Source organism: Mastacembelus armatus, chromosome 11 (assembly GCF_900324485.2).
Source record: "Mastacembelus armatus chromosome 11, fMasArm1.2, whole genome shotgun sequence".
NCBI lineage: Eukaryota > Metazoa > Chordata > Actinopteri > Synbranchiformes > Mastacembelidae > Mastacembelus > Mastacembelus armatus.
In genome coordinates this window covers 20,265,065-20,288,040 of record NC_046643.1, presented here as the reverse complement: position 1 = coordinate 20,288,040, position 22,976 = coordinate 20,265,065, and the positions used below count along the sequence as shown (strand labels likewise).

At 43.8% G+C, this 22,976-nt stretch overlaps 1 protein-coding gene across 2 annotated transcripts; it reads left to right on the top strand.

The window, feature by feature from the left end:
* The first annotated feature begins 6,357 nt into the window (after window positions 1–6,357).
* On the top strand, window positions 6,358–19,763 carry shisa7b (shisa family member 7). 2 transcript variants are annotated; one of them, XM_026301043.1, is made up of 7 exons: window positions 6,358–7,454; window positions 8,558–8,800; window positions 8,907–9,023; window positions 9,203–9,348; window positions 12,850–13,086; window positions 16,106–16,478; window positions 17,169–19,763. In XM_026301043.1, exons 1-7 carry the CDS (start codon window positions 7,051–7,053, stop codon window positions 17,605–17,607), a joined length of 1,959 nt encoding a protein of 652 aa, XP_026156828.1. In that variant the 5' UTR covers window positions 6,358–7,050; the 3' UTR covers window positions 17,608–19,763. The 2 variants fall into 2 exon arrangements, with proteins under 2 accessions (XP_026156828.1, XP_026156829.1); XM_026301044.1 differs by having other exon boundaries at window positions 7,051–7,454; window positions 12,910–13,086.
* Window positions 19,764–22,976: the final 3,213 nt, after the last annotated feature.

The following is a 22,976-nucleotide window of genomic DNA, read 5'->3' as shown; positions in this document are numbered from 1 at the left end:
AACACCAGATGACTCAACTCTGGGCTGAAATAAATCGTTATGACATTATGTTGTGTCATTTTAATGAGAGTTAATGGAGGCATGTGCCTTCTGTAATGCTCCTCACTCTACACAGTCATCTGAAAACTGGGTTACATTAATGGATTTTATCTTTAAACCGGTTTCGTTCCACCACCTCCACATCACATCAGGACCAAGGGCAGTGCATTGACCTTTATGGACAGAGTTCACAGCAGCTGTGAGGGCTCTGCAGCTACGCCCCAGTCCACACTGCAGCACAGAGCCTCGCTGCTGCTGCCGCCACATTTCCCAGCATCCTTCAGAGAGGGAGGAAGAGGGTGACCATCGGGGTAAAGAAGAGGAAGAAGAAGGAGAAGGGGAAGGCTTAGAGAGAAAAGATGGTGATGGAGGAGACAAATGAAAGTGAGGAAGGAACGAAGATGCAGCAGGAAGAATGAGGAAGAGGAGACAATAGATTCATATAAAAATGCCAGCAGGCAGGGTTGACTGCCATTTTTGTGTAATACACACACACACACACACACACACACATACACACAGGACAGATTTTAAAAAAAAAAGATTATAAACTAACGACAGGAACAAATATATATATTTTAATCTTCTCCCCTTTTTCCTTTGTTTTGGTTTTTCTCTCTTCAATGCTGCAGTGTTTTTCTCCCTGAGACGTCTCAGCCCCTGCACCGCTGGATAAGGAGGGAATGAATGGAAGGAGGGATGGACTGAGGAGTGTGTGTGTGTGTGTGTGTGTGTGTGTGTGTGTGTGTGTGTGTGTGTGTGTGTGTGTGTGTGTGTGTGTGTGTGTGTGTGTGTGTGTGTGTGTGTGTGTGTGTGTGTGTGTGTGTGTGTGTGTGTGTGTGTGTGTGTGTGTGTGTGTGTGTGTTACAGGGGCTCTGCTGCATTAACTCACTGCCTGTCAGATTTTTATTTCTTTAAAACCCGTGTTCCTACAAGAGAAAGTCATGCGCTAATGAAGCATATACAGACGGACGTAACACACATACAGTAGGGTTAGGCAATACTGTCTATCGACACGCTAAATGGCAAATATATGTATGAAATAATCAATTTGATGTTCGGTGCCGTGAAGTGTAGTTTACAGCTTTCCATCACAGTCATTTAGGGCTGCAGCTCACAGCTTTTTTTCATTATCGATTGACCTGTCAGTTACTCTTTATTATCGATCGATGAATTGTTTTGGTCTATAAAACGTCAGAAAAATAATGAAAATGCATGTGGTGTTAGAGTAACTGCAGGAAGTCAGACAGCTGATCATCAAAATTGTTGATTTGTCTGCTGGATATTGTTAATATTACTTTCTTTACATGTGTAAAACTGCCCAACTTACTTAGTTTACACTTTAGACAGGAAGCCAGCACCAACACCTTGATGCTGACAAAACTTTATTCCTTGTGTAACAGGGGTTCACTGCTCTGTATGTGCTGCTTGAACTGAAGGTTGTCAGGTCCCTCGCAAATGAAGCACAGTGTGGCAGCAAGTCGACAGACTGGCACCACGACTCTGAGTGTTCGAATCACTCAGGAAGGCATTACTCATACATTAGGTTTTGTAACACAGCGCTTAAAATAACTGCATTTTCAAACAGGGTTTCTCTGGGGTTACTGCAGTTTATAAGAACAGCTGCAATTATTAGAAAGTTAGATTGGGTAAGACTTTAGATACTACAACACCTGAAGCCACGTGTCAGTAGGTATCAGGCTGTACGCAGCAGGAGACCGGTATGTAGGTGCAAAGGTAGATGGACGTGCATCGTGTTGTTGAATATGTACTTTGTTCAGACTGTGCCAGTGAAACACACAGTGTCCAGTGTGGCGTACAAAGGAGGTTTATCAGCTGCTTAAAGCTGCAGCCCAAATGGTGGATGGTGGTAAATCAGCTCCAGGATGGAAACAAAAGACTAAAATCTGTGGTAGAGACTCTTCTCTCTCCATAATTTGAATTGACGGTCACAGTTGACACAAGTCCTGTTACTACAAAACAGTAGGAGTGGACAACAGGGTTGGAGCAGGGTGGTTTGATCACTAGTGACAAATGAAATTTAATTTGTCTCCTGTCAAATGTCCTACGCTGTACATTCCTTGGTTGATGGGGGGGAAAAAATGATGAATTGTCACAATAAATACCGTTTTGTTTTGTTTTGTTTTTTTTATTTTTGCTTCACAAACATGATTTCATTACAAAATAGCTAATTATCTGTCACATAAACTGATCAGTGAGTCATCACGGCTCTTGTTTATCGTATTCAGCGTGGAAATGGGTCACAGCTATAGTACGCCGTGTAGTATTCTGCTCTATAGTGTGTAGAGAGACGAGTGGCCGGGCTCAGCTTTATGCAGACAGACACACAGTATACAGCAACACAGGACAACATGCTGAACAGTTGCAGTAGCTGGAAGACACGATAACGGTCTTCATTTGTTCTGTCTGCCTGGTTTTGGCTGATGTCACAACTCAGTTCCCCTCTGGGATTAAAACTGTTTTTTTTTTTTGTTTTTTTCTATCTATCATCCAGGAGTTTTGACGGAGGCGTAAACAGCTGGCTGTTTTTTGTTTATGTTGTGTAGATGGTCACTGCACATCTGACCTGCATACACAAGCTGTTTGGTTAATTAACAAGCTGAATGTCCATTTGTAATGAATGGAAAATCCCATTACTGTGACTTCCTGTTGTCTTTAGTGTTACTTTGGGTTCTAGGGTCTAAACAAAAATAAAACCAGCCAGTAAAAGTGTCCAACCTCTGATCCTTTCATAGGGTTTTAGGTAAAATAAAATAAAAATACGGTCAGTGGTGTGAAATTATGTTTTGTTAGTCTGAAACCTGCAGACACACAGTATAATCACGCATGAGTCCATTTAACATCAGGCTGTTTTTATTTATCCTTCATTTCATTGTTAACGCATTGACGCATTGATGCTTCGAAAGCCAGTGGACGTTCAGCTGTTTGTCAGAGGGGACTTTCTTAATCACGACGTCTGAGGAAGCGGGTTGGAAAAGCCCCCGAAGGGTCGGGACACACTGATGTGTAGTCAGGCTGTCAGGGCGCCCAGAACTTTCCAGCAGGGAGGACCAGACTATTTAGGTTACTGTGGTTCAGGAAATAGTTTGTGTCATCTCCTTAACCCTGGAATAAGAACGCTGTGTTCTCGCATTATATCGCCTCCCCATCCATGCAGAGAATAAGGTCACTTCAGCATTTCTTACTTGAAAAATATTCTCTGGCTTGAACTTGTTTTGTTTTACTGATGATGCCTCGCTGCGTGTTCTGTGTGTAGGTAACGTCGGTGCTGCGGGGACTGAATTTTGTTTCCCTTTGTCCTGGAAAGAACCGGCTGCCAGACGTACGGTGAAGTACGTTTCCCTACAGTTGTGAGATAAGCAAGAGCCCCTGCTGGGCGAAGTCCCTGTTAGACCTACAGCACATGGCAGGGTCGGGACTGACAACACTTCACCAAATCCTCGTCACGTTCTCTCACATCAGATCTTATGTAGTTTCAGTTAAGATGCTGCAGATTCAGTTTAGAAGCCAGAAATGCAGTTTTTAAAAAAACAGTGATATTAATGAAATTATCCCCAGAGCCAGCAGCTCCAACCTGAAAACGAGATTAGACCCGGAACATGTGAAATATTGGTTGTTGATTGGTGTTTATTGATGACATCAGAGCTACTCCCTTCAGGAAATGAAGCGTCTGTGGTTCATGTTGATGTAAACTGTAAGAAAACAAGTTATATTTCTTTCCATGGCTGCAGGCCTCTTTCTGTGAACACACACACACACACACACACACACACACACACACACAGGTCTGTGGTGTCTCTTTGCTCTGCCCTCATGTCAGATGATCCATATGGCAGCTGTCATGTCGCCTGCTCTCTTTTTATCAGATCACGGCTGCTCCCATCGCCTCTGTCAGCTGTTTTATATGCAAGAGTCTGAGTCTGTGTGTGTGTGTGTGTGTGTGTGTGTGTTGAAGGAGCTAGTGTTTAGCAGTTTCAGGCTTAATTGTAAAGAAGCTGCGTGTCACGCTGGTTGTGGTTACAGTATTATATTAAATTACCCACAGCCTCTCAGCCTAAATCACAGTATTCCTTGTAACAGGCGTCCAGGAGAAAACTGAGCAAAATATTAAATGCCGCCTCCTCATAACGTGGAGAGATTCAGCCTCAGTGATATTTGTTTGTCCTCCTCAGCTCGGTTTTCTCAAGCTGCAGGAAACATTTGTACCTAGTGGCTTGTTTTACAGTGTTGGAGCTTAAATGTGTCTCTGACTCACCTGAACATTTTACTTTCTGCCACCTCAGGAAACATGTCGTTGTGTAATGCATGTCCTTAACTTTAATCATACATCCAGTGAGTCACCGTCACAGAGCTCACACTCACCGATTCCTAATATCTTTATAAACATGCTGCATGTTGTCTTCCTGTCTTGCAGTGTTAAACTGGTGAACAAGTGGATGTGTGAACCTGGGAAGCAACTTGGATCTCGTCAGGACACCCTGAACCACGTGGAGGTTTTCTGAGGGAGGTTTTCAGCTGCTGACCTACTCTTTTTGATTTTTTTTTAAATTTTCTTCACGTTGTTGGGGATCAAAGCTTCAAGCCTCTTTCCCTCTCGTCAGCTGTTCTGTTCAAAGCGAGACCAAAACCAGGTGCCAAAGTGTCAGGAATCTGTGAAACTGAACTTCACCAAGTCCTCAAAGTTTATTTAGCTATTTAGCTTTGGAAGCCTGATTTATCAACTAGAGTCCTGCTTTACTCCTCACCCCACAGCACAGTCATGACAGCATACTAAAACCTATTTTAGAAAACACTACGACTGTAAATATTTATATCCGTCGTCTTCTGCCCTCAATGTTAAAACTGCAAGATTTTCTACCGGGATTAGCATCAGTACATTATTGGTTCTAAGTGCTTTATACGCAGATTAGTCGTTGGTCAGTGTGTAGTCGGTACCGTGGTGCGCCGTGATAATTCTGCCGCCGTCTGACCATTTTAAACACGATGGGTTTGGACTGACGGGCAACAAAAGCCACGTCTAACCTGATAATTCCAGGCACCGCTACCAGTCCTGCCGCCGCCGCTGCTGCTATCTCAAAGGCTCGGATATACCGTGGTCCGTCTGCGCCGTGAAACACTGCTGACACATCTCTTTCTTCCAGTTGCTTGTATGAGAGAGGCCTCTCGCGCTTTGTCGGCTTCCGTTTCTTCCACACGTGGTGCTCGATCACGCCACGCTGAAATAACCGAAGGCCCCTTTATCTGCTCCCAGTGACCCTGTCGTCCTTTTTTTGCATTCTTCCTTTTATTCTACTAAACACATGCAATCTAAAACCTTTCACTGTATTTGCATATTTCGTGGAAGAAAAGGAACATGACCTAAAGCCATACCGAACACCAGCCATACGCTTTCACTTTTACTAAACGGCTCATGATGTTGTAGATTCCTTCATGAAAGTGATTTGCACGATTTCCATCTTTGCACGAACACATTCAGGGAAGAAGCTGCTCGTGAGAAGAGTCCGAAGTTTCATGCTCTAGGATGAAAGAACGGATTTGAAAGTTCTGACTTTTTCTACCTGCGTCTTTCTAGATCTCGCCTCTAAACTGAACCCGTGACCCGAGGCCAGTGTGGCAGCGAACGTGTCGAGTTCCCGTCGTCGTTCCTGTCGTTGTTCCCGTGTTCCTCTGTGGTGACGGATGAATCCAGACATTTTCATGTCTGTTCTGTGGGCAGAACCTCGCTGCCCTGCTAGAACCGGGCCCAAGCCCTCCTTCGTTCTCTTCTGTTGGGCCAAGCTCAATTCAGAGCAAAGACACTCACACAAGAGTATCGAACGCACATAGACTCCTCGCCATTTTTACCTTTTCTTTCTGTGAATCTGTCCCCAGTTTCTTGCTATTGATCCCCGTTTTTGTAAATTCTTTCACATTTATTGATCCGGTCTCTGTCCTCTGGTAGCTGCTGGAAGGACTTTTTTCTTTTTAAAAAGGTTTGACGCTGCTTTAATGCTGCCGTTTAGCAGCAGCACTTTCATTTGTCAATTCACTGTCCTGCTATAATTTAAACCAAAATTTCAAGCATACTGACCTTTACTGATTCTCTTCCTCTGAGCCTTCGGAAAGAAAATCTTGTTTATTGGACGTTGTGAGTGTGGTGTAAAGAGAAAAAAAACAAAAACCTTTTTCTCAGCTTGTTCACCAAACAAAGCTGCCAACACTGTTTACACACACGAGACGCACAGCTTGAATATTTGATTCGATTTAAGAAGCGTTATTTTTCCACACATCAGTTTTCCACGCACAGGACGACAGAAGTGCCAAACCCCCGACTAGAATTCACCCAGCATCTGTTCGAGCTTATCCAACGTGTAAAGTAAAGTTTACATACTTAATGTTTACAGACTATATTTGTCATTGCAGTTTCTTATGTGAAGTGTAACTTTTGAGTTAGAAACAACTCACAGAAGTCTTTAAGACTTTTACTGGAGGGGCCATTACATTAAAGAGTTTACAGTTTTTCTCACACTCATGTTGTTTACATAAAATGTGAAAAAAGTACTGCCGGTTTTATTTAGGATTTTGGCCAGTGGGCGGTAAAACACCACTTCGTCAACCAACAGACCAAAATTAAATATCTGATACCATCTGATGCCAGAAATCAACCCCACAGTCTTCTATATTTTTAATTTACATGGATGATTTCAGAACTGCAGCCTCTTTGCAGTTTATTAGGGCCTAAGACTCTGAAACACCTCAATGTTTACAAAAGCTGCTTAAGGGACGAACTTCTTTACAGAGAGAAATGTTTACACTAGGATGAGAGTGAAAAGCTGATGACACCGATGAAACAAAGAGGGATTCTGTAATCCTTTGCACGTGTGCACAAGAAGGGACTAGTTCACTTTTCGTACATCCTTTTTTATAAGTGACTGTTGTTTTTGGAAAAGGACGCCGAGAGTTCACAGCACGTCACTTTTTTAACAGCGGCTCAAGAACCCGGATAAAACGATGACACCTAAAATTTCAAGCGGGATGTTTTGCTTGTCCCTCGTCCTCCTGCTTTTTTCCTCCCCTGCTGTTTCCACGGTAACCATCACCACAGAGCGACGCGCTGTTGAGGGTGACGCCAGGACTCTGACCAGCGGCAGCGGCTCTGCCGCCGCTAAAGCGAGCACGACCTTGTTCCTCCTGACCGGCTACAAGCCACCGCCGCCCACCGGACCCAGAGCGGCGCCGAAAGCGGCCGAGGTGGAGGACGGAGATGATCCACCGGTTATGGCCGAGCTCCCTCCAAAACCCCTCCCTCAGACCATGTTGCCACGGAACATGACGGCCGATGCCCTGAAACCTCCGCTCGGTGCGGCGCAGGTGGCTCCGCCTCCAAGACAGCTGGTGGATGTGGACGTGTGCAGGTACAGCCAGAACGCTCTGTATTTGTTCGGTGGTGTCTCATTGCTCATCACTGTTTATTTTTGGTGGCTGCAGTTGGAGCATTTCTGTAATGTGTTGCAGAAATGTGGGCAGGGTTTAGTTATGAAAGGCAAAACAAAATATGAAACTTGATATGAGAAGCAGATATTTTGTGACTATACAATGCTGCACGATGCAGAGCTGTGTAGAGAGATGAAACCTCCACACAGGTCAAGTGAATAAATTACATCGTTGCATTAGAATAATTTTTTGATTTCAGAAATATCACCAACAAAGCCTGAACCCTGTTCCATCACCAAAACCATTTCTTGTTTTATTTACTTAGTGATTCTAATATGAGCAAGTTCATTGTCCCCTTAACGAAATCACAGCTCCTGTGATCTGCTCCCTTTAGTAAGGCCTGAAGGCTTTTCAGGTTGAAAAAATACTGAGCCTCCAGTGTGTTGTATAAAGTTAAAGTTAACCATTTCCGCCTTGACCTTCAGAAGTTAAGCTGCAGTCGATCACACTGAATGCCAAAAAAAGCGAGGCTCATTATGACTCCTCTCCCGCAGGTCTGATTTCAATCTCACTGAAGCTTATATTTCGCACTGAGAGGCGTCTTGCTGTTTCTAGGCAACGTGTAATCGGCTCTAAACCAGTTGTGTGTTGGTGAGCAGCTACGCGCGGCACACAGCTCTCAACAGCAGCTACATGGAGCCAATCTGAAACGCCACTAACGGCACAGTAACCAGCAAAACGATCTAGAAGTCACGTAACGCTCCAAACGCCTCATCATTGTCCCTCTGAACCTGATGCCTGGTGGTCAGTCCTGTCTGTAAGATCACACAGCAGCAGCATCCAGCAGCCTAATCCTACATGCTGTGCTCTTTTCACTACACACCAGAGAAAATGCAACAGTGACCTACAACACTTACCTGCCTTGGTTTCTTTTTAGAAGCAGCCATGGGTTTGAACATGTTCATAGAAGTTTTAGTCTTGAATGTTTTCTGTTATTCTTGCTGGGTTGTCCCAGTGATGTAGCTGCTGCCACCGTCGTCGTTTGAGCCACATTGCAGGTAAACGTACTGACTGTGCTCCTCAGGGGTTACTTCGACGTGATGGGGCACTTTGACAGCACTTTCAACTGCTCCAAGGGCAGCTACATCTACTGCTGCGGTACCTGCCACTACCGGTTCTGCTGCGAGCACCAGAGGAACCGGCTGGACCAGGACTCCTGCACCAACTACAAGTCCCCCGTCTGGGCTGACCCACAGGTCCCTGTCACCGTGCCCGCGGGCAACAAGCCCGACCCGGACTTTGAGACGCTTCAGCAACAGAGCAGCAGGTCAGAGTCTGGAAGTCAAATATTTCATGATAATTTTGTAAGTAGAAACATATTAAACCAGCAGAAAATCTATCTGTGTCCTCAACCCTCCACCTCCTAATTACAGCACAGCCTATGTGATTGGAGGCGTGATCTCCTTCACGGTGGTCGTGGCTGTGGGCGTCAGGATCGCCTTCAGTAAGGTGGCCCGCCGGCCCCGAAACAGGGACATCAACATGCCCAGGTGAGACCAAGAAAAACTAAAAGACTTTTAAATGAATGAAGTCAGGTTGTTGGAGTTAGTTGAATTTTTTAAAGTATTTCCTCCACAGTCTTATTGTGGTTCTTATTGAGCTCCTGTCCTCCATCTTTGTCTTTCTCTGTGTCCTCTGCTCCCTCTCCATCCATCTTCTGCTGGGTCAGATCACTGGTGGATATCTTACGTCACCAGTCGAGCCCGGTGCAGCAGGGAGAGAGGAACAACAGCACGATGTTGACCACCACCACCTCGGATGGACGCACATCCAAAAACCTCTACACCCCGATCCTGCAGAGCAAAGACAACCGCAGTGAGTGACAAGACACTGATGTTAGAACAGCAGAACTTCACAGAGTTTTTTCTGAGCACTCTGCTTAAAATTTAGAACAAAACTCAAGTAGCTTAAATATTATTTTGCTATTTAAATGGTGAAATTCACCTTTTAAGTTTTCCATCTTTACCACACAGGTGGATCTTGGCTGTATTTTTGTATTTCTTAAATACTGTCAAAGCAGCTCAGTGATGCGCTTCAGAGGTTCTGACTTTTCCTTTTGAGGTACCTGAGGCTTTGACGTCGTCTGCAAATCAGAGACGAAATCTAAAAAAGTCTTGGTTTTGTTTTGTTTCTTTATTCTTACACACCTACAGCTGTGTTGCTGGAACAGTCACATTTCTCTGGTTTCAGAAAAATCAGAAGCTCTGATGTCTCTGAGTCCTGGACATGGTCTTGTACTGTAACAGTCCAAACACAGAACAGCGACACACACTTCTCTCTCTTTATTTCTGCTCTGCCGCTGTCGCTCGTGTTTCAGTCTCTCCAGGATTGGTGGAGTTGTTTCATAATTTCGCAGAAACACATTAAAAACACATTATTTATATCATTTATATATTAATGTGAATTTTTCCACATAACTTTTTTTTTTAAAAACTAGGTGGTTTTACTGCAGCCCCTTCTCATTCTTTTCCTGTCCCTCGAGACATGAAAAATCCAGCTGAATTTAAGTTTAATGATTATTTATCAATAATAGATTTTCAAGTAAACATTCCAAACATTTGCTGATTAAAACTGGAAAGTAATAATTTGGTGTGATTCTAAACTTAATCATGTTTTTACTAATTGGACTGTGTGTAATACATATAAAATCTTTGAAACTGCCCTTCACTATTCTCTGAACAAACAGTAACTGTCAGATTAATCGATATTTGCAGACACACTTGCTAAAAAAGTGTCAAGAAAAAAATAAGGCCAGTTCCTGAAGGGACCATCTTTCCCTCCCCTGTCCCTGTCCTCCTGTCCCTCTCTCTTTCTCTGTCTCTTTATTGACACAAATGCTTACTCGACACATGGCTCTTGTGTCTCTGGAGTCCATCAGTTTGTCGGCTCTGCTCTCTTTGCAGCTGGGAACTTGCACCACCATTTTAACCAGCAGGGGTCTGCTTCCAGCCCCAAACACTCTGCTACCATCGGTAAGCCTCGTGGTTAGCAGCACAGTCCAGCACAGGCGGCGGAGAGCTGCCGGCCGGTCCCCGGCCTCACTCCCCTTCTGTCTGTCTGTTTTGTTGTTGGTGTGACGGCCCGTTGTCCTGCGCTCTTAAAACAGCTGTGCCCGTGTCAACACCACCTATGGCTGTGCTTTAAAACATACACGTGTTTCTAAAGACACATGGTTGTGTTGGAAGGGACACATCTTTCATAAGAGTGTGAGCTAAAAGTTGTCTGGCCTGCGCTTTCCCCAGGGCAAGCCTGTCTGTCTGCACCCCCCCCCCCCCACCCCACACCACCACCACCACCTGCTTTCAGCTGCTTCTTTCTGTGTAGCGGTGATGTGCAGTGTGCTTACAGCTGGCACTACGCCTACCTGAGACTGGGGAACACAAAAACCAATGCTAGCACAAGGGAGTTAGCTCCCAAAAAATGTGTTGCAGTTTCACTCAGGACCTTGTTTGGTGCATCAACATGGCTGCCACAGAAACCTGGAGAGGGCTGCTGTGGAAGTATGAGGAGAAGGAAGACTAGCGTGACTTCCCCTAAACTTTTAAGCCGTTTCACTGCCGATTATTGCACCGCCATTACAGCTACAAGATCAGACCTGCAAGCACCACTTAGTTTCACCTGAAAACACAAAGTTAACAGATCTGCTTAGTTGTTTTGCTGACACCAAAAGGTTTAATTGCTTAATAATGGTCTTCAGATATTTTTAGTAAATCTGATATTTCAGGTTTTACACATATTATAAATCGTCTTTTAACATCTCTTCATGATCACAACCATGAACCTTAAAGATCTGAGTTCATTTGTGCTGATTCGTTGAGCTATTTTGGTTCTCAAGGTTTCGGTTATTTGTCTTCGGTTTACTTTGGTTTTGTCCTCGCTCTTCCTGTGTTAGGTAATGTTAGCGGCTTCCGGGGACAATACAAGAACAGAACACTTCAACTCTCTGAGTCAGATCCTCTGCACACATTCAGGCTCATTTCTCCATTACACCATTATCACATATCTCTGTCAGCCATCGTAGGTGTTCCAAAGAAATCGATTGCACTGTTGGAAATGACCAGGCTAATTCTGCAGCCTGACACAAAAAGAAAAAACAAAACAAAACAGCACGTTTACCTTAATCTCCGATGCTTTTAGCTGTGTTTTCTGCAGCCAGCATCGTGCTCAGTGCATGCTTTATGAGCTATGTGATCTCAGAGCTAGCATTGCTTTTTCCCAACGTGTGCGTAACGTGCACGGCACTGAGGTCGATGTGGTGACTGTGACGGACACATTACTGGCCGTTTATTGCCCATTACTGTCAGCGCCCAATAACCAGCATATGTCCAGCAGTAATCTTAAGATCACAGCCCATAACCATTATCACCCTGAATGGACTCCACGTTGGTTGAGCCTGTTTCAAACACAGAAAGCAACTGACAACGACCAGTTTCCCCCAGTTACATAATATTTTACTGCTGCTATATATTTTTTCCACCCTCTGCTGAACCCCAGCGATTAATAACTCTTCTCGTTGTCTTGTTTCACTAATCCAGAATCTCCAATGATTCCTCAGAGGCTTAACGATGATCCAGCAATGGGCAGCATGTGTTTGTTCCAGATGTTTCTGTTGGATGTGAGCTCCTTGTCGCTGTTTAAATGTCCAGAACCTGCACATGTGAGGACTCTGCTGAGTGCACCCACATGTTGGCTCATTCAAAGTGCTGTCTGTGTGCTGTTTGCTAAAATATGATGTAACCGGTTCGAGTATACATGTTGAATAACAGACGCCCCCTCCCCTCCCCCACCCCACTAATCTTACTTAAGACAGATCATTTGTATGTGTATTGATCGATGTGCCGCTTTTGCACTTTGCCTAAATGTGTGTGTGTGTGTGTGTATGTAGATTCCTCTGGACGCTGTGGTCCGTGTGTTTCCCTGTATTTACATGTGGCTGTTTGTGTTCGAGCCTCAGATGAACAGTACAGAGTCGTATTTATAGATGGTCGCCATGGAGCTCGGAGGCACTTCCTGTGTTTACTGATCATTAACCAGCCTGTTTCATCTTCTCTTTTTTTTCTGCTTCTTAATTCCTTTCTCTGTACTTTTCCGCGTCCACATTTTCTTCCTTTATGTTCTTTTCCCCATACATCTCAACTCTTCTGTTGTTTTTCTTTTGTCCATCTTTCTCCTGTTCTTCATTTCCTCCTTTAAATGTTTTTATTTTCCTTCCTCATCCTCGTCCTGTCCAATTCAATCTCACTTGCTGTCTGTATTTTGTTTCTCCTCTTCCTTATCCCTTTTCCTCTTCGTCCATCTCTTTCTGTCTCTCGCCAGAGCGTGGACCCCGTTTGAACAACACTACCCAGCTCTCCTCTGGTCCCACCTTGCTTTCAGGTAGCGGTAAGGGTCCTGGTGGTGTTGGTGGCGGCAGCATCATCGGAGGCGGCATGAGACACAACAGCAGCCACCAGTCCTTCTCCCACTCCTTCCACAACCTGGCCCAGCTCCCGCCATCCTACGAGGTGGCCATGAAACCTGAGATCAGCCGCTACAGTTCCCTGAAGAGGCTGGGTGAGTCGGGGGGGGGGGGACGGAGGGCGGAAACACTTCTCCATCAACTAACCGATAAACTGGTTTTCCTTAAGTAAATGTTTTACTGCCACCTCATGACTTTCTTTCCAGGCGTTTCTCTTTTTGTGGCTGATTCTTCGGTGATCATTGATCTTTGCTGCTGAGCGAAACACTGACAGTGAAAAGGGGGAAATTAATGAAGCGGTTGGGGAGAAAAGCGAGATATTGAAGAAATGGAAGGAGACAAAAGAAATGGAAGGAGATGTGTGAGATGGATGACAAGAAGAAAGGTGGAAAATCGACAAAGATGGATGATGAATGCAGAAAATGTGGAAATGGAAAGAATGAAAAGAGGGTGGCTGACCAGAAGAACAAAGGATTGATGGGAGTAAATGAAAGAGACGATTGGTCAAATGAGGAACTTGCAGGAAGGAACAAAGGGTATCAGGATGATCAGGAGAAGGTTGACTGAGCAGAAGAAGAATGAAGGGAGAGGTGGTGGAAGAAGAGGAGGAAGGGATTGGGAGAGAGGGGGGAGGGGCGTTGGCTGCTGGTCTGCAGGGGCCTGGTTGTTTTTAATGGGGAAAAAAGAGGCAGCGGCTGGCGACCTTGCTCCCCTCTTTGCAGGGGGAGGGGCGTCTCTGCAGGTTTAGTGATGTGTGTGTGTTTGCAGGCGGCACGGCTGCACGTGGATATGAAAGCACTAATGAGGCTCCTTATTGAGCCAGTTTAATCAATAGGAGAAAATAGACGACGCTGAACGGCGTTTGGAAACGCTTCCATCTGACCTTCAGAGGTCGCCCCACTTCCCTTCGTCTTTCTCTGCTGCAGTAACCACATCTGTCCTGCAGCTTTTACTGCTCAGACTGTCAGAACGGACAGTACGTGTCTTTGTTCTACCTACTGATCGTCTCATTCTTAACCCAAAGTGCCTCCACCTATAAATTCTGTCTTTTGTATGGTACAGGTGTTTAGGTGTAGTACAGTTATCTTCTCGGGCAGTGATTTTAAAAACATGATTAGAGGAGCTGTGAGCGCTTAGTCACAATATGTATGGTGGAAAATTTGGATTTAACTCTGTTTACCCATTTTCTTTTTGTTTCCTCTGTTTACATGAAACCAACCACAGTCATAGGAGCCATTCAGCCTCTGTTAAATTAGATACAGGCTAAATCAGTGTTCGTTCCTGTCTGTTCCTATACACCTGCTGCCTCAGATGTCAGTTGTGGTGGACCCCTCCATCAAAAGGAGACTAAAATGTTGTCGCTGTGATTCACAGAGGGGGGATGCGACCTCTCAACAGTCCTTGTATGAAACCTGGTCTGTTTGATGTAATTCCCCATGCAGGGCTGCAGAAAGGACACTAAGGGCTTCTTTGTCTGCAGCCTGCAGCCAGGGAGAAGCACTGAGATAATTTGACCTTACAGGAGGGCAGTAAACAAGAGAGAGGCAGGAGATGGTGAGGACATGAGACAAGTGGCGAGAGAAGAGAAAGATGGAAGTAAAAAGAGGCTTGGAAAACCTGGGGAGCAAGAGGAAGATGGGCGGAAAGAGAAAAAAAAGAATAGGAGGTGAAAGATGAAATGGAGAAAGTGAAGGAGTGGAAGAGACAAAGGAACAAACAGAAGGAGAGGAGAAAGGAGGGGATGAGACCTGACAGAGAGAAGAGTGAAGGCGTGAGGGGAGGAAGAGGAGGCAGAGAGGTGGCTGGTTAAAGGTCAGGTTTAAATTGGCTCTTGGGAAGCTGCTTCCATGGAAATGCTTTGAAGATTAAAGCGGCCTCAGTCTCTGCAGCAGAAAGCACAGAAACACTCTTCCACTATTAATGAACCGCACTAACTCTTCCATCCACGCCTTTCTTCTCCCTTTACTGTGTCTCTGTTGCTTTATTTTCCCATCATTCATGTCACCCCACCTCATTCTTCTCTCACCAACTTTCTTACCTCCCTGACCTCTATTACAGCTCTTTCTCTTTAGCCTTGAGCTTTATTCTTTCATGCCTCATGCAGTATACAGCGCCTCTGTCTTTCACCCCCCGTCCGTCCGTCTCTCTTTTTGCATTATCCATTCCTGCCACCTTCACTTCCAGTCCTCCTCTGAGTCACTCATCTCCATTTCACCTTTCACTGCATGTCTTCTACTGACATCTGTACCTTTTCACCTCTATTTTCTCCTTCGTACTCTTCTGTCTGTTTTCAAGGTATTTCCCCTCTTTCATGACACATGCGTGTGATATTTTCTTTGTTTGCAGATTTTTTTTATGCTTGATGTAATCTCTCTTTCTCTCTCATCTTTTTATTTTTGCCTCATTTCTTTGCCTTTTTATTTCTCATTTCTCTAAAGGTTCAAACTTCATCTTTGACTGAGAAAACATTCTCACCACCAGGTCCCTGTTAGTAGCCGTTGCCAAACGTTTGTTTCCATTGCATGGTGTTCATCAGCAGGTGGTTGTTTTATCTGAGCACTTTTAGAAGTTAGACCAACACTGATAGAAAGTGGCAGAGAGAAAGTCATCTACACTTTATCCACTGATGAAACTCATATATCATGACCGCAGCTCCAGGAGTTACTAAAATGGACTCTGCATGTGGTCAGACTGGAAAAGTCAATTTACGATTTTCATTTTTTTTCTCCAAGTCATTATCACAATCTGTCTGTCTCTCTCTCTCTCTCTCCAGCTTCTCTAATTTGCAAATTTACATCTTTTTTTATTTCTCGACTGTTGGTCAGGAATCGAAATCATCTAATTTCTTGAAGCATCTTACAGACATCACACAAAGTGTGTTTTAATACACACCTTATACCTTGTAGGCACAACAGTTGGGTTCTTTGTAATTTAATGTGAGACAAGATGTCGTTATACTAAACCTGCAGGTTGTGACTGAACCAAAATGATTTTGGTTTTTTTTTATGCAGCAGTCATTTTATTGAAATAACGAACTGACTTGTTAATTGATAAGAGAATCAACATAACTTGCAGCCCCATTTAAATATTGCACATTTCTTTTTCTCTGGTCAGAGAAAGAACTGGATGAGTACTACATCTCCAAACGTCGCTCCAACAACGCTCCACCCTCCTTCCATTCCTCCCAACACCACCTGCCCTGGGCGGGCGACTACACACTGGGATCCAGAGGCACGCTGCCTCTCAACGGCTCCAGGCCCCGGCTCCACATCCCCGCCTCCACCCCAAACCCGTACCCGCTGCCCACCCAGATGCAGTACGCCAGCTCCTCCTTCGACAGGCCACCGCGCCGAGTCCGTTCCCAGGACCAGCTGCTGGCACTCGGGGAGGGCAACACGCTGTCCCGCCTGTCTAAGAACCAGCAACACCAGTACTATAAAGCCATGATGAGCACCAGCAGGAGTTCCACTTCGCAGACGCTCCGCAGGTGAGATGTGAGATGAGAGAAGACAGCAGAGGTGAAGAGAGGAGAGAGAAAAAAATCAGAAAAGGCGAGAAGATGATATGCAAGATCAGAGAATATGAAAGGAGAGCAGAGATCACAGTATCAGGTGACGGGAGAAGATGGAGGAGAGATGAGAAGAAGAAATAAGAGTAAAGCAAAACAGAGAATATAATATTAAATCAATGTCAAGAGAAGAATAGTTTTATTAGAATATAAAGAGTCTGACAAGGTGAAGGTACAGTATTAAATTTGCATGATATGGAGACTCTCCAGTAGAATTTAAAACCTTTTACCTTATTTGACTCCGAGTCAAATAAGTAAAACAATGAGCTCCATAGGTGGAAACAGCAGTTCAGTCTTTGATGCTGTTGTTTGTCTTTGGATTAGGACAGAACAAACATCTGAGGGTGTCACCTTCTTATGTGGGAAATAATAAAAGGTTTTCTTTGTTTTTTTACTTCTCTGGAATTTTTTTGGCAAAAAATACACTGAAATATATTTAAAGGTAATTTAAAGGAATGATAAATAACCAAATAAATACTGTATTGTATTGCAAAAGTGTTACAGTCATAGTAATGTCAACCTTTGCAAAACTTTAACAACCACATATTCAGGCTGTTATCAACTTTCCTGATTGAGCAGCAGAGCAGATAAATGGGTCTGTGGTTCCAGGTCCCATGAGAGGCTCCTGGTCTCACCTGACCGTCTGGAAGACCGGATGATGGCGATGGGGCTGATGGTGGGTGGAGGTGAAAGAAGCGGGTTGGTGCCTACCATGGGCCGGCTCAGCCACCACCAAAAGGCCCAGTCACAGCAGAACATCTGTGTCACACCGTCCATGGACCGACACCACATGATAAAGATGAACTCCCACCCGACATCAGGCCACGACCGCAGCTCTGCCGCCGTGCCCGGGATGGGCATGCACGGCGGCTGGGACCACGGAGGCCACGGCGGAGGGGGAACGGGAACGGCCGGAGGCCACCCCAATGCCCGACGAATGGCTTTCGCCAGCAAGAGGCAGAACACCATTGAACAGCTGCACTTCATCCCTGGAGGAGGCGGAGGGCAGGGACTGCGGACTGGGAGTAAGAATGAGGTGACGGTGTGAGTGAAGGAGGGAGAGAGGAAGAGAGAGGCAGGAGAGGTGAAAGCTGAGGTTGTAATGAAGCTGAGAAATGATGAGATGAAACGGAGACATGAGCACGGAAACAAGGAACAAGTTTCATCCCCAGCCGGCTGCCTCACAGGGCCGCACTCCGCCCTGGAAACGAGCAGCAAACCCCCACCCCATAAAACTAGGTAAGATATGAGATGCCATGTGTCACCTGGGTGACAACGTTAATCTCATCGTGAGTATACCCAACTCGTCTTCTCCTCGTCACTTTGTGTGTTGAAGAAGAATATTCAGCCATTCTTTGTAAAGGGAAGACAGAAATGTCCACTTAAAAAGAGCAAAAAATATCATGACTGCGGTTTAAAGCCTGCTGGGTATTCGCTGTGACTTTTATTGAAGGATACCTGCCGAGTCAAATTTGTTGAATTGTCCTTGAGTTTTATTACACTGTCCTGTGAATCCTCAAGAGCTCTGACAGATTCATCTGTCTTTGAATCCACTGTGGAGGATAGAGCGCACCGAGGCGGAGACAGACGGGTTTGCTTGTCTTTGTATTTATAAGAAGTATTTAAACCCAGACATGTTGCTTTTGTATGACATTAACCTGACTACTAATAATAACAATAACAATAATAATGATAGTATTAACATTACTGAGCCCTGTAGGACTTTTGTGTGTACTTGGTTGAAAACATATTTATCCCTTAGCCAGCCAGTTTGTAACCTAAAGGCAGGACCTGCCGTCATTTCTTTCTCTAGTTGTGATTGGACGAAGGTAAAACTACTAAAATAATCCAGCCGAGTACAGTTAGCTGTCACATGATCGCTTTATGGCTTGATTCACTCTAGGTAGATAGAAACGCCATTTAAAGGAAGAAAAAAAAAAAAAAAAAGAACTGTACCTACATCGACACCAACCTCAGCCATAAAGGCCTAGTCACATCAACATTTAAAGTGGCAATGGGCAAAACAGATGCTGAGACATTGATTACACAGTGATATTAGCTTTTTCCAAACCACTGCCGTCCTTATTTAAACTTATGAAGGGAGACGCACGACATGGAGAAAGACTGTGTTCCAAGTCTGGATGTTTAGTTATTGTCAGTGGGATTTGGACTGGGATCTTCTTCATACTGGGGCAGAACCTGGAAATTCTGATTTTAAATAAATATCGTTAGCATATCCCACCTGGTGAGCGTGTTGGCAACTGGCTCACAAGCTACACAACAGTTCCAGTCACTCAGAATTGCTATTCCCAGTCAGAGGCCATTCAGTTGCCAGCCAGTGCCCAGATGCTTCCCAGATTCTTCCCAGTCGGCTTCCGGTCACATCCTGTTTATTGTTGAGTATAAATACAGATTATACCCTCAGATTTAACCTTAAGGACATGGAAGTTGCAAAAAAGAAGCTTTCCTGTATAATAAAAACTGTACTGTGTATAATCTTGTTCCAAGTCTTTGAAGTTAAGCCGTAGTTCACCAGCTAACCGTCAGCAGGCCCCTAGCTTTCTAAATTTAAATATTTCACAGACATTCATTTTGCTGTGCCACTTTCTGATGTGACCAGGCCTCAAAATCCACAGAAAAATGATTTGAGCTTGAACTTAAAGCCTTTGTACAGTGAACTCTAGTGGGTGTATATCATCTATAAAACATTGTGCTGTGACCCTTTGCGTAATAATCAGTGAATTGTTTTTAAATTAGAAGAATCAGCCTCACGCAGACTCTGTATGGATGAAACATTTTAATATCAAGCCCAACAAAGCAAACATCCCACAAACACTGTTTTAACCTTTTCATTGTGAGTTTGTAGAGAGTCAAGGGTTTTTCGCTCTGCGACTGGGATTCAGACAAACCCTCCTGTACGTCCAAGACACCACATGTGACCTGCAAGTTCAGCTGCTCACCTCGTATGAAGGGAGGGGGGCAGACGGGTTCAAGGCGGGGGACAATGGACACTTCACACCAAGGGCTATACCGATTTATCTTTGTGTGTCTGTGCTCTGTACAGTGTCTGCTTCTCACTTTCATTTCTTCTGCGTCGGTGTCGGAAGGCATGCTTGTGCTTATGCTCACTGATTTCTTTATTTTATTTTATTTTTCTTGTGTAAACAAAATATAAATGTAAGGAAATTCTGCAGAGGAAGTTTTGTGTAACATGTAAAAATCACACAAAGATGAGATGAGATACTTTTTTTTTTGGAATAGCGGCATTATCACAGGAGAAGTGGTGGCCATGTTGATGCCATATTTTGTAAAGGACCTTCAGCCTTCCTGGCTGGATTTGCCCTTTTTGGATGCATTTTAAAGGACTCATGAGGTCTCGCTTTAAGTTTTCAACTTCTCCTCTGAGCTGTATTTTAATACAGACATGTTTGCTGCCAGCCATTTTTGGTCATTTATGTGTTCACGTTAAATCGGTTTATGATCATGTGTGTATTCTCCCTCAGTCGGACGACGAGTGCTCTTAACGATCATTTTTCTCGTCTGAACATGTATTTATTTTTTTAATCTGTGAATTTTAACATGTAATCTTGGATTTTCGATATTCAGAGTTTCTAGTGGAGTTTAAAAAAAAAAAAAAGAAGAAAAGAACATTATTTGTATTCTTGAGAATTAAAAAGAGCCAATCAGACAAAAGAACGAACCGCATGACGATGTCAGAAGCCAGTGTTGATGATGTCATAGTGCTGACTGATGATGTCACGGTGTGTGTGTGTGTGTGTGTGTGTGTTTAAATCTACATGCGTCCGGTTTAGTTTGTGTGTAACTCTCGCGGTGTCTTCTACTTAGGAATGCCGAACCTCATTTTTGACCAAACTCGGGCCGTGTCTTCGGCACACGAAGACGATTTTTAACACTCGAGTCATGATCATTACTTGTTCATATCAACTTGTAATGACATTTTAAAGTCCTGCCACTGTATTTGTCTTTAATCTTTATGTTTTAAAGGGACATTGATTGAATCACAGCTTTTCTTGTCGAACTATATTCACCAAAGTGAGGATTTTTTTTCAAACATTTAAAAATGTAAATTATCGAAGGCTCATATTGTGTCAAATTTAGAATAGAGGTGAAACAACAGTGTGTTAATGTATCACTTGGTCTTGCTGCTGTGTGACTTAAATACAGTTTGTATCTGCTGCCAACAAAACTTTAAGGGCACAGAAGTGACTCAACTACAGCGTTTCAGAGCTGCAACACATGTGAAAGGGAAGAACAAACTGCATCCGGGTGTTTTTTTAGCGACAGCGGTTGTTGCATAAGGCTGGATTCACACAAACATTTGCTTTATGTCGGTGGGGTTTGGAGTTTCATGCACCTGAAGTCACTGGAATAGGATCCAGGAGGGTCCAGTTGGAGGAACAGATTGATGCGTTTAGTTTATTAGGCACCACAGCACAGTAGTTTGTATTCCTCACGCACAGTTGTACAGCTCTGGAAAGTTTTCACGCAGCAGCTGTTTTTGTCTGTGTGGGGTGAACGGCAGAACCGTCCACATCACAGACAAATCCACCAAGAATGCACGCTTGCATGTACGTGACTGGCCAATGCAGCGATTTTGCAGGATTACATCATGTTGCATTGCAGAAAAAGTTGAACAACCTCCGACTCCTGCTGCGTAAACGTACTTCCCCCTATTCAAATGAGAAGTGCTGCGGTTTTTCACACCGAGTGAGTGAAAGTCTGTGTGGGTCCAGCCTGAGTGGGCTTGTGAAGGAGGGATGCATTTGTGACTCGCCTTTTTGCTGACAGGACTGGAAAAGCTCTGTGGTTTTTACAATGCAAACATCTCAACTTTCAAAAGAGAGAAGCAAAAACGGGAGGGGAAACGTAAACGACACGTGAAAATGTAAGATTTTCAATGTCGCTCTCATTTCTCCTCATACCTTCAAAGGTCTGAGAGAGATGTAATCCACGTTCAGTTGATTGCTCCCCTGATAAAACTGTGCGCCTGTATGTGTGTGTGTGTGTGTGTGTGTGTGACCTCTGGGGGAGGCATGGGCATATTTGTATTCTCAAAGCTACTCTGCATACCTCAAATTGTAAGATAAATTTATTTATTACATCCCCTTATTTGTCTGTTTTCAAGAATATCCAAGCAAAGGTCTCACAGATGTGCAACCCTTTTGTTATTGGTGATCAATTCTTGCGTTTGTAGAAATCATACTGTTTAATTGATAATAACAATAAAAAAAACCCACTAAATCTTGTTTGAGTCTTGTGATTTAGTTTCGTTTTAGATCACCGGTGCATACTAGTGTGAAAATAATGAGTTATTAGTTGATCAATTGACAGAAAATGATTTCGCTCCAGTTTTGATCGATCAGTCAGAAATGCCTAACATTTGCTGGTTTCCTTTTTTTTTCTATATTATTGTAAATTATTATTTTGGACCATCTGGTTATTATTTGAAGACTTTGTGACATTTTGACAGTTACATCCCTGCAGCCATGAAGAATCGTGTGTTGTATTAACATTTCTATTAAGGTGGTGCAGATTTTTTTCAAATATTGGCAAAACTCGCAAGTTGTTTTCTGTGTATTTCAATCCCGTTTTAGAAGAACTGTCCCTTTAAATGTCACCATCAGCCTGTATAATTAAACAATAGCTTATTTTTATACAGATTATTATCAATTGTTAATATTTACACAACAGGGATGTTTTTTATTTCTTGCTTTGTGCACAACGATGTGCAAAACATGGATCCAGTAACACACTCGTGTAGAAATGCAGCCATTTTTCACCATTATTGTCTGTAACACACACACACACACACACACAGAGTGTAAACAGACAGATGCACACTTTCAAACACCCACACGGCAGAAATACTTTAACTGAATGCAAATTAGGTCCCAGGCACACAGCAATACATGCATGACACACTCACACACACACACACACACACATTCCAATGTTATGCAGCTCGCGCCGTAATGATATCTTTAATTGACTAATTAACATTTCACACACTCAGTGTGAAAACGAACACATTCACACACAGACGCACAGCCGTGTCTCACTGTAGTTGTGAGGACACTCATAGACATAATGCGTTCCCTAGACCCTAAAACCAAGTGTTAACCCTCAAACCATTTAAAATTCTGAGGACCGGCCAAAATGTCCTCACAAGGCAAAATGGTATCAGAGTAAAACGTGTCCACACAACCATAGGAAGATGTGTACACACACACACACACACACACACACACACAGGGCTTAATGACATGTAACGATGTCAGAATGCACAGTGATATATATATATATATATATATTTTTAATGGAGTGCAAACATGCATGCACACGCAAATACGTGCACGCGCACACACACGCGGTTTATTTATTCACGAGCATCATGCT